The following is a 12,630-nucleotide window of genomic DNA, read 5'->3' on the forward strand; positions in this document are numbered from 1 at the left end:
AGCGAAATAGCTTATAACTTGAAAATAAGATCCCAAGTGTCAGAGGTGTGTGCGCTTCTATAAGGAGTAGTGAGTTACTCCTAGATTGATAAACTAAAGAAAAGTGGATATAGAATAGAAGCGCTCAACACTCACTGACCCTGTGATCTAAAATTAATAACAACCAAGGTGTCCTTGGGGATTTTTTTGAATGTAAAAATATATTATTATAATACAGTAAAAATTGTACAATAAACCAAATCTATATCTTATCATAAAACCCTTTATCCTCACTGCAATTCTATTGCCAAGAGCTATTCTACATTCACATCAAATTGCAGATGTCAGCTAGATAACTAGCAGCAATATAGTGGTAACAATTGTTGCAATCAGATCTTCAGGCTATCTATTCAACAATGTTGAGTGTATATTCAGACACAATTGTTACGATGTAAAGAAAAGAATTAATGGATGTAGAATGCACTCACTCGCTCTGAATTCAAGAGCTATGTTATGTAACGTCTCAGAGTTCCAGGAGCCGATGACAGGTGTTGGTGAAATAATTGATTACCTCTCCGGTAGGACTCCTCCCCCGGTTGCCTCACTGACCGATCATTGTCTCTGACACTCTCCGGACGGCTCTGCTACATTTCCCACGGGATTAATCAGCACGATAGCCAGGACAGGACACAGCCGAATTTCCTCTCCGCACAGTGCCAGTGGTCACCAGCAGTCTCTCTCCCCCACATATCCTACGGACGGTGCCAGTCCAGGGAGATCGAGGCGTTCCACCAAGGTACTCTCTCTGCAGCGGGTTCCCTCCAACAGCAGTCACACACCTGTTCTTCCCCACAGACTGCAACGGGCGGTGCACGCCCAGGGACAGCAGGTTTAACAGTGGGACCCCGGCTAGCACGGCCAGTGCTTCAAAATTCTGCAGCTTCATTTGAGTTTTCTGGCTTTACCCGAGGACGCTCGGGACCAGCCAACCTACCGGAGAGGTAATCAATTATTTCACCAACACCTGTCATCGGCTCCTGGAACTCTGAGACGTTACATAACATAGCTCTTGAATTCAGAGCGAGTGAGTGCATTCTACATCCATTAATTCTTTTCTTTACATCGTAACAATTGTGTCTGAATATACACTCAACATTGTTGAATAGATAGCCTGAAGATCTGATTGCAACAATTGTTACCACTATATTGCTGCTAGTTATCTATCAGTACAAGAGTTTACTGAAAAAGGAATCTAATTGTATGGCAGCAGCATATGTTTCAATCAATCAATCAATCAATCAATCAATAAATCATTCACCTTTCCTGAAACGTTTACTAGGACTAGGATTACTTAATCACCCGTAATTTTCCCAAATCAGATTACAAGCCAAAGGTAGTATCCTAAGGGATTGGATCCACATCTAGCTGCTACTGGAAATGAGGGTGCTACCAGAAGTGACCCCCCCCCCCCCCCCCAATAGACATTTTACAAACTTATTACTTGCAAATATCATTATAATTTACAGAGCAACCCATATTATATAATTGCACCTACTTCTTTGTAATATGCTTTTTATTTATCCTTTGTAGTGGAAACTGACATCACACATGCAAGATGCAAGCTGTCTGTAGAGGGGCAGTTTCATAGTTGCATAGCAGTCCTACACTATAATGAATGTATGTGTTCATTATTTAACATTACATAAGTGGTATAAACTGAATATACAGTGCATCCGGAAAGTATTCAAAACGCTTTACTTTTTCCACATTTTGTTATGTTGCAGCCTTATTCCATAATGGAACAAATTAATTTTTCCCTCAAAATTCTACACACAATACCCATTAATGACAACGTGAAAAAAGTTTTTTTTTGAGATTTTGCAAATTTATTTAAAAAAAAAGAAAAGAAATCACATGTACATAAGTATTCACAGCCTTTGCCATGAAGCTCAGAATTGAGCTCAGGTGCATCCTGTTTCCACTGATCATCCTTGAGATGTTCCTACAGCTTAACTGGAGTCCACCTGTGGTAAATTCAGTTGATTGGACATGATTTGGAAAGGCACACACCTGTCTATATAAGGTTCCACACTTTACAGCGCATGTCCGAGCACAAACCAAGCATGAAGTCAAAGGACTTGTCTTTAGACCTCCGAGACAGGATTGTCTCGAGGCACAAATCTGGGGAAGGGTAAATATCTGCTGCTTTGAAGGTCCCAATGAGCACAGTGGCCTCCATCATCCGTAAATGGAAGAAGTTCGGAACCACCAGGACTCTTCCTAGAGCTGGCCGGCCATCTAAACTGAGCAATCAGGGGAGAAGGGCCCTAGTCAGGGAGGTGACCAAGAACCTGATGTTCACTCTCAGAGCTACATCATTCCTCTGTGGAGAGAGAAGAACCTCAAGGAAGAGAGAGGGGTCGCACAGACATTTATTTTGATTAATTATGTTCATGTATTATTTTATGTTCTTTCCCTTTATTCAATGATGCATATATATGCCTTTTATTGGGAGGTGCTCCAGGGATATCATAACTGTAGGAGGTCAAAAAAGGAAGAAAAAGGGGATTCCCTATATTGGGCACACTCGGACTGTGTTATTTTCATAAAGTCAAATATCTGTCATGATAGATGACCACTAATCTAAAATATAACTTTTATTGAAATCTTTAAAACATAGGCGAAATATAGTGCATGTGAATAAATTGTGAAAACATAATAAAGTGAATTAAAAAGCTTGGTCACTGTAATTGTTGTGTTTCTTCACTGTCTCCAGTATCTGAACAATGTTGCAATATCTGTAGCAATGCTAGTTGCCTTATGTCTGATAATGATACCTTTGTATCTAGTAGTGAAATGCTCCTGTTACAATTTCAATATGCCACCACTATTATGATTTTTATCCCATACTTGCAGTGTGCGCATCACTGACTAGTTATACTCAGGTGGTGGATCATACTTTAAGTGTCTCCTGTTAGGAATTTGCTGCTCCTAGGAGAATTCCCTGTGCTGCTACTCTCTATATATGACACCTGAATTTGTGAATTTATTCAGGATGCTTTACTCTATATGTCATTAAACCTTATTCATGATTTGTGTATCACCACCAAATATACATGCATGTGACGTATGGGGAAGTTTTATATATCACATCCCACATAAAGTATTTTTAATGTACTGCTGACATTAGAGCACTTGTTTTTTTATATAAAATAATTTTTATTGTTAGAATTGCAACGCTCTTTTTCTGTGTGGTTATAATCCACACCTATTGATTTACCTGTCAGCACCTATTGCACACACGTGTATAATATATATTAGAGGTTCTATGACACTTTCATATATATATTTTCAATAGAGTTTGCATTTACTGCACACAATGGGAGATTCATTCATATATGTGTTGTCCTTTCTCTTACATATAGTGTAACATCCCGTTATAGTGTATCTCCTCAGTATCGCACTGATCACTATTCCCACACTGGGATGTATATATGGGTATATGCCCAGTTATCGGGGCCCCACATTTAATGACTGCAAAATGCAGCTCTATTGTCTCACAGCGTTCTACTCAGTAACGCTGCGCGTGTCAGCTGGAAGCCGCTAGCCGCGGCTTTCCTGTGTGGAAACACCCGGATGACTCTGTGCGGTGGGAGGGCTGTTTGCAGTGCAGTATGCACACGGTTTATAACCTACACTAGGAGCAGCACCTAATCCAATACACGGGCACAATTTCTTAACAGACTAGCAACATATACATATACACAGTGGCTAAGCTAAATGATGGAAAGGACACATGATGTCCTTAGGGAAATCCTATTCTGGACTTAACACTTGATACACCAGAGAAGGGATAAAAGCACTTATATCCCTCAAGGTGCTAGACTTTTTCAGATACCATTTTAAATTCTCTTGGACTTTTTTGGACTTTTTAAAAATTATATGTTATATGTTGTATTGTTATATATGTAGTATACCGGTATTAGGACCCACTTTATTATAGATAGGTAACAGACAAAGTGTGCTACTCTGTGTAGATATATTTTTAAAATAAAATAAAACAATACTCTTTCTTCCATATGGATGTGTGATTAATAATGGTCACTACCTGCTACTATAATCATTTGATACTAGTGTGATTTAACAATTCAAGTAGAAGTGTTATTATCAGATACCGGAGCGCTTGGGTTTTTTTGTCTTTGTCTAAACGTAATATTGGGAAAGGTGGATTCCCTCCATACCCCTATAGCAGCTTACGTATCTGTTAGCGACAAGCGCAGTCCTTGTTTGTCATTTTTTCTTTAAAAGTATAATACTTACACTCTCTGCCTGCCTTATGTGTAAAAAGGGGGACTCTGCTGCAGTAATGTGTAAAAAGAGGGACTCCGCTTCTGTAATATATAAAAAAGGGGGACTTTGCCTGCTTAATGTGTAAAAAAGGGGGACTCTGTCTGTTGTTATGTGTAAAAAGGGGACTTTGCCTACCGTAATGTGTAAAAACGGGGACTCTGCTGCCGTAATGTGTAAAAAGGGGGACTCTTGTGGCAACGTTCCTTCCCCATGAAGCCACACCCCTATATTTTTGGCACATACCTACGCCGCCCACTGGTCCTGTATTGTATATCGGGGGGGGGGGGGGGGGGCGCCAATGCTGTTTCTTGCACACAGCCCTAATATGTCTAGTTACAGCACTGTCAAGGGAGAAGAGTGGAGAAGTGGACCAGTGGAGAAGTAGCCCATAGGAGCCAGTTTCTACCTATCATTTTAAAGAATGTACTTGATAAATGCTACCTCAAAGCTGATTGGTTGCTATGTACAATTTCTTCACTAGTCCACTTCTCCATTCTTTTCTCTTCTTGATACATAAACCCCCAAATGAACAATGCTTACATTATTTCAGAACTGTTGTATAATGCTGATGTAACAAAGAAATTGGAGAATTTTATATCGCGGAGGGTACTTTAGCTAGCTGATATTCGTAATACATCATTCTAAGGTGATGTATGAAACGCTCATGCAGACAGTATTACAACACATAAATATGTAAAAGCCTACTGTGTCCCTAAGAACCCATTTCTTAAAAACGTGCAACGGAATATGCTGCGCTATATAAGAAACTGTTAATAATTAAATAATTCTTGTATCTTTCACTCAAGTCTGTTGCAATGATCTCTTACATCCTTTGTGATGATGTGGGGACATCTAGTGGGCAAAATACAACGAACATGGTTTTAGGTAGAATTAAAAGCATTTTTTTTAAATTAGGCAGATGTAAAATGCATGTAAAAATAAAGACAACGTTATAGGCCTGATTCTGAGTTAGGAGTAAAGCAAGTAGCTGTGCACCATGCCAAAGCCATGCTGCACTGCAGGTGGGGCAGTTGTAACAACTGAGACAGTTATTGCCCGTACACACTAGTCGATCACTGCTGCAGTGATGGCAACTCCAACCGCATATGATTAACCCCCAATTAATACTGTAATAAAGTGTCTGGATGGGTGTTTTAATAAATGTGAAAGTCGCATTTATCACGTAAAATATGATATACAGGCACAAATGCAAAAGAAAATTAGACGTTAAATACAAAAATCTGTTTTCTTCCCCTTTAAAAATCAAATGTGAATATTCTTAATTTTTGTGATCCAAATTTAAATGTCAATTAAGCAATGCAAATAGATGACTGTGTCTTCATAGCAGTGACACAATTAATTTACTATTACTGGGAGGGTATACAGGTGCAAAGGTGCAAACAGCTAAATAGAAGTGGCTGCTCTTAAGTGTGAACCATATCCATACTATGCTTGCCTGTCCCTTCCCAGAGCCGTAGCTAGACATTTTGGTACCCTGTGCCAGAAACAGAATTGGTGCCCAACCCTCAAAAAATTAAAATAGGAACAGTGCACGCTGAAGGCACGCGTCAAAAATATAGGGGTGGCGTGGTCACAAAATAATACCACTTCATAATATGTTGCAGCGTAGTCTCCATTATTCAAATTATGCCACACAGTAGCGCCACGTACTGTATACACATTACACCAGGTAGAGCCCCTTATATACAAGATGCCAGGTAGAGACCCTTTTACATATTACTCGAGGTAGAGCCCCTTTTCAAATATTACACCACAGTAGAGCAGAGCCCATTATATACATTACACAAGGTAGATTCCCCTATACACATTACCCAGGTAGATCTCTTTTTACACATTACGCCAGATAGGGACCCCTTTTATACACTGTGCCAGGTAGAGCCCCCCTTTACACATTATGCCAGGTAGAGTATACTTTTTTAAAAGCCAGGTAGAGCCCCTTTTACACAGTACACCAGGTAGAGTCCCATTTTACACATTATGCTAGGTCGAGTCCCCTTTTACAATGCCAAGTAGAGCCCCCTTTACACATTGCGCCAGGTAGAGCCCCCTTTTCCACACTGCACCAGGTAGAGCTCCCTTTTACACATTGCACCAGGAAGAATCCCCTTTTACACATTGCACCAGGTAGAGCCCCCATTTTCACACTAATCCAGGTAGAGCCCCCTTTTACACATTGCACCAGGTAGAACTCCCTTTTACACATTATGCCAGGTAGAGTTCCCTTATACAATGTCAGGTAGAGCACCTTTTACACACTGCACCAGGTAGAGCTCCCTTTTACACAGCGCACCAGGTAGAGACCCATTTTACACACTGCACCAGGTAGAGCCTCCTTTCACTCATTACACTAAGTAGAGCCCCCTTTTACAATAATGTGTGTGTGTGTGTGTGTGTGTGTGTGTGTGTGTGTGTGTGTGTGTGTGTGTTATACTTACTCTGCCTCCAGCTCAAAAAGATTTGGACGCCTGTGAATTGACTGAACTAACTTTTAAGTGATAAAAGTACAGATGTGCAGGTTCGAATTTGCCCGGATTTACTCGTATCTCAAAACAGCATTCTATTGGCTATCGGCTCTCACGTGTTTTAGCCTATAAGATGAAACTGGATAAATATGATCGTGATAAATTTGGGGATAAGAACTAAGCAAATCTGAACCCGTCCGTCTCTAGATAAAGTAGTGTTGGAACAGACTGTTATTGCAGCCTGTACTACAGGAAGTAGTATAATTTAGTATTATTTATAAATTAGAGATGTGCGGTGGGCACTTTTCGTGTTTTGTGTTTTGGTTTTGGTTCTAATTCCACTTTCGTGTTTTGGTTTTGGCTTGGTTTTGCCAAAACCACCCTTTCGTGTTTTGGATCTGGATGATTTTTGAAAAAAACTTAAAAACAGCTAAAATCACAGAATTTGGGGGTAATTTTGCTCCTACGGTATTATTAACTTCAATATCATTCACTTCCACTCATTTCCAGTCTATTCTGAACACCTCACAATATTGTTTTTAGGCCTAAAAGTTGCACCAAGGTGGCTGTATGACTAAGCTAAGCGACACAGGCGTGCGGCACAAACACTTGGCCCATCTAGGAATGGCACTGCAGTTGCAGACAAGATGGCACTATTCAAAAACTAGTCCCCATACAGCACATGATTCAAAGAAGAAAAAAGAGGTGCAATGAGGTAGCTGGATGGCTAAGCGACACAAGTGTGCGGCACAAACACCTGGCCCATCTAGGAGTGGCACTGCAGTTACAAACAGGATGGCACTTAAAAAAACTAGGCCCCAAACAGCACATCATGCAAAGAAGTAAAAGACGTGCAATGAGGTAGCTGTATGACTAAGCTAAGTGACACAAGTGTGCGGCACAAACACCTGGCCCATCTAGGAGTGGCACTGCAGTTGCAGACAAGATGGCACTTAAAAAAACTAGGTCCCAAACAGCACATCATGCAAAGAAGAAAAAGAGGTGCAATGGGGTAGCTGTATGACTAAGCTAAGCGACACAAGTGTGCGGCACAAACAACATGGGACGTGCTAGAATTTGCCCAGATGTAATACACGCACAACATTGGTGGCACAGGATAGCGTACCCCTAAACCACACCCACACACAAACAAACACACACACACACACACACACACACACACACACAGCAAAGCCTGTAAAATTAATTTGGATAATAACCCTTTTATTTGGAGCTATTATAATAATACTAGGTGATTCATCCCGCCCTACGGGCGCTCTTCACACTGTCATAAGCAGCAGCGTATACCACTGTGACTGCCTCGTCACTGGAATGACTGATGGACAGGACACTACCACTGGTCTGATGCAGCACAACACAACAACACTGTAAGGGACTTGTGGTTGTTGTTATTATTATAATACTAGGTGCTTCATCGCGCCCCATGGGCGCTCTTCACACCGTCGCAAGGGGCTACGCCCCCTTAACCCTTGCATGCCTTTCTGGGGTTCAATATTTGTATTATATGGAGTATTACCTGCATTCTTTTGTTAGTGGTTAAATATTGCACAATGAAAGGGCGTGCGATGGTGAAGGAGGCGCAGCCCCTTGCAACGGCGTGAACAGCACCTGCAGGGCACGATGTACAGAATGTAGCGGGTGCGGTGGGGACTGCGGATGGGGGAGGGTGTCTGTAGATGCTGCGGGTGGAGGGGTGGTGGAAGCGGGGGGGGGGCCCAGACGGGGAAGGCTCGGGAGGTGCTGCGGGTGGGGGAGGGGCAGATGAGTGGGGGAGGGGCAGAGGAGTGGGGGCTGCAGATGGGGGAGGGGTCCGGAGGCACTGCAGGTGGGGGAGGGGCAGGGGTGCCACGGGTGGGAGAGGGGCAGGTGCAGGGATGTTGTGGATGGGTGAAGGGTTCCGGAGGTGCTGTGGGATGGGAAGGGGCGGGGGTGCCAGGGGTGGGGTAGGGGGTCCGGAGGCGCCGTGGGTAGGGGAGGGGCAGGTACGGGTGGTGCGGCGGATGGGGAAGGAGGTCCGGAGGTGCTGCAGGTGGTGGAGGGGCAGGTGCGGGGGTGCCATGGGTGGGTGAGGGGTGGGTGAGGGGGGGACCGCGGATGGAGGAGGGTGTCTGCAGATGCTGCGGGTGGAGGGGGGTAGGTGTGGGGGGAGACATATATGGGGGGTGGATGGTGGAGGGGGCCTGGAGGTGCTGTGGGTGGTGAAGGAGCGGAGGAGTGGGAGCAGCGGGTGGTGTAGGGGGTCTGGAGGCACAGCGTGTGGGGAGGGGTGGAGTGCCGCATGTGGTGGAGGGGAAGGTGCGGAGGTGTGGTGCATTGGGGAGGGGTCTGGAGGCGCTGCGCGTACTGTACCTGCCAAAAAGGTAGTTGGAGGGTATGCAGTAACAGGGTCAGAACAGGGGTGACGGGGCCAGGACAGGGGTGACAGGGTCAGAACAGGGGTGACGGGGCCAGGACAGGGGTGACGGGGCCAGGACAGGGGTGACGGGGTCAGAACAGGGGTGACGGGGTCAGAACAGGGGTGACGGGGCCAGAACAGGGGTGACGGGGCCAGAACAGGGGTGACGGGGCCAGGACAGAAAAGGGTGAAAGGGCCAGGATAAGGGTGACAGGGCAAGGCCAGGGGTGACAGGGACATGATAGAACACAGGGCACGGGAGAGATTGGTATTAGGGACAAAACAGTGGTGACAGACAGATGTGTCTTACCGGAGTCACTGCTGCTGGCTGCTGCTGTTCCACTCCAACCTGTTGGGATCTGCTGCTGGTGGAGACTTGGCATGGCTGACTCTTAGGTTGGAGTCCTGCTTCCTCTGCCCGTCCGCATTCCTCCCCCCCTCCTCAGTCACACACCGCAGACCTCGCGCAGCTGCCGGGCACTGTGGTAAGGGGAGACTGGGAGTGACTGGTTAGCCCCCAGGAGACGCTGCAGCTGGAGGGAGGAGGGGGTCATAGCATGCACGCAGCGTGGACCTCGCAGCTGCTGGGCACTGTGGTAAGAGGAAACTGGGAGTGACTGGTTAGCTCCCAGGAGACGCTGCGGCTAGAGGGAGGAGGGGGTCGGAGCCTGCAAGCAGCTCGGACTTCTGCAGCGCTACCCGCCGGCTAAAGTGTGTGAAGGGGCTGGGCGCACCTCACTGCAGGTGGCAGCGCTGCAGCTAGCGGTGGGGTTGCCGGGGCTGGAGATAACAGAGGCAGTACGGAACCTGCACAGCGGCAGGTGCCCCACAAAACTGCAGCTAAGAAGCGTGGCATGTGATCGCTTCACTGCAAAGAACTGCAGTGAGCGATCAGGTCAGAATGACTCCCAGTGAGCAGTGCTAAAATGCGGAAGAGGGCTACCCTGCACATACCTCAGATATGGGGCTTACAGCAATGTAGAGGTTATAAAGTCCCCAGATAGATATGAGGTGCAAAGCAGTGTAGAGGATATGCAGCCCCCAGGTAATTATGTGGTACATTTCAAGGTAGTAGTTATGTACTCCCTAGATGTTCCAGATAAGATGCAAAGCAATGTAGAGGGTGGGAAAAGTTGCTGTTTCCAGTCGCTGCCGGTGAATACTAGATGCCGTGCACATGCGCAAGGCATCTATTCACATAGAGGGAAAGTTTGGAGGAAACCCAGCACCTCTGTAATTGCTGAGCACGCCCCCAAGTGTGTCGATGATTACGTTGCACCCCCCTCCCCAGCAGGTTACATCCCTTTTTCTTGAGCACGTGTGCCTTTGGCAACCACAGGGGCTGCCTTCCCGCTTGTCAATGCCCTGCCGCCGTTCTGCCGGGAACACTATTAGCATAAAGTCAGGGAAACAACTGCAGCAAAATACATACACAAGGAAGGCTGCAACTGTGTTCAGATCAGAATCGAGCATTATGAGAATGGATACCGCCCCTTTCAACAGACCACAACCCTCTCAACAAACCTAGCCCCAATTAGGGCTTCTTCCATAAATTTCCAGGCCTGGTTTTCCATCCCAATCCGCCCCTGAAGGCATTAACAAACTAGACCAATGTACATCTCTTCACTTATCTCAAAATATCTTCCAACACAACCTCTTAGCTCTTCACAAGATCTATCCTCATATAAATTCTCTTTATTCACTTTCCCTTAATCCTGACCCCAGGCCAGCATTGCTGTGTGACCACATCATACAGCCCACTAAGAACCTTTGTAATCTGGCGGACCATTATGCAATAGATAGTGTATCAATACCTATTTCCCTATAGATTGTAAGCTTGCAAACAGGGCCTGCCTACCTCTATGTTGACCCAATAGTTTAGCCATCACAATTTGCACCTTGTCAAAGTAACTCAGATCCTTACAGGTGTGCATTTTTTCCTGTTTCCAACATATCAACATCAAGAACTGAGGGTTCACTTGCTGCCTAATATAGCCCACCCTTTTACAGGTGCCACTCTAACGATATAATCAATGTTAGTCACTTCTCCTGTCAATGGTTTTAATGTTATGGCAGAACAGGTGTCAGAGCTTAGAAGTCTGGTAGTAATTAGCGCTCATCACTAGTAGTAATGTATTCCTATATATTGCTGTGTTTAACCAATGGTAATTCTAATTTCTCTGTTTCATGAAGGTATGGGATGAGCGATTAGCCAGATCTGCAGAGTCCTGGGCCAAGCAGTGCAAATGGGACCACGGACCTAACAAGCTTTTGCGCCACGTGGGTCAAAATCTTTCCATCCATTCTGGAAGGTAATTAATTCCTTTTTGTCACAAACATAACAATGCCTTAAAAATTCAGTAATTATTATTATTATTATTATTATTAAGTTTGTGGTTCAATGCTACCACTTTGCAGCTAGAAAAGCTCACTCTCTGTCACACAGGAGCGATCAGGTTAAGGAAATGTTGTTTGCAGTGTCGTCAGGTCTCACTAATGTGATAGGGAATGAGTGTTCCTTATTTGCTTAATGTGTCAGCATTGGAACAATGGCCCTCATTCTGAGTTGTTCGCTCGCTAGCTGATTTTAGCAGCATTGCACACGCTAAGCCGCCGCCCTCTGGGAGTGTATCTTAGCTTAGTAGAATTGCGAACGAAAGATTAGTAGAATTGCGAATAAAAATTACTTAGCAGTTTCTGAGTAGCTCCAGACTTACTCAGCCATTGCGATCAGTTCAGTCAGTTTGGTTCCTGGTTTGATGTCACAAACACACCCAGCGTTCGCCAAGACACTCCCCCATTTCTTCAGACCCTCCTGCGTTTTTCCCAGAAAAGCCAGCGTTTTTTCACACACGCCCAGAAAACGGCCAGTTTCCGCCCAGAAACACCCACTTCCTGTCAATCACACTACGTCTACGATCACCAGAACGATGAAAAATCCTCGTTATGCCGTGAGTAAAATACCTAACTTTTGTGTAAAATAACTAACCGCATGCGCTCTGCGAACCTTGCGCATGCGCAGTATGCAACTAATCGCAATATAGCGAAAATCGGCAACGAGCGAACAACTCGGAATGACCACCAATATGAGTGCTATGAACGCAAGTTAGACATGTGTTAGCATGCATAGTGCCCATCTAACACCACCCTAACAATACGCTTCAGGAGATTAAAAACAAACCAAAAACACACAGTAAAAACCAGTTATTGATTGTGAACAGCTTCCCAGAGCAGTGATTGCTGCTAACTTCCCTCTTATAGCTATTTTGCAGTGACCTTGCCATAAAATCATGAAAGAGGAAGTGCCTTGATAAGCAATCTGTCTGTGGTAAAGCACATGACGATCACTCCTAGAATCCCTTGCTGTCTCCTCACAAGGTATATATAGTATAATGGACAAAT

At 44.8% G+C, this 12,630-nt stretch overlaps 1 protein-coding gene across 1 annotated transcript in view; it reads left to right on the top strand.

The window, feature by feature from the left end:
* R3HDML (R3H domain containing like) overlaps window positions 1-12,630 on the top strand; it is a 119,553-nt gene that overhangs the window by 8,486 nt on the left and 98,437 nt on the right. Inside the window, exon 3 of the mRNA XM_063963522.1 lies at window positions 11,422-11,540. Within this exon, the coding sequence (XP_063819592.1) occupies window positions 11,422-11,540 (119 nt within the window). The remainder of the gene's footprint in view (window positions 1-11,421; window positions 11,541-12,630) is intronic.

This window comes from Pseudophryne corroboree, chromosome 3 (genome assembly GCF_028390025.1).
Source record: "Pseudophryne corroboree isolate aPseCor3 chromosome 3, aPseCor3.hap2, whole genome shotgun sequence".
In the NCBI taxonomy this organism is placed as follows: domain Eukaryota; kingdom Metazoa; phylum Chordata; class Amphibia; order Anura; family Myobatrachidae; genus Pseudophryne; species Pseudophryne corroboree.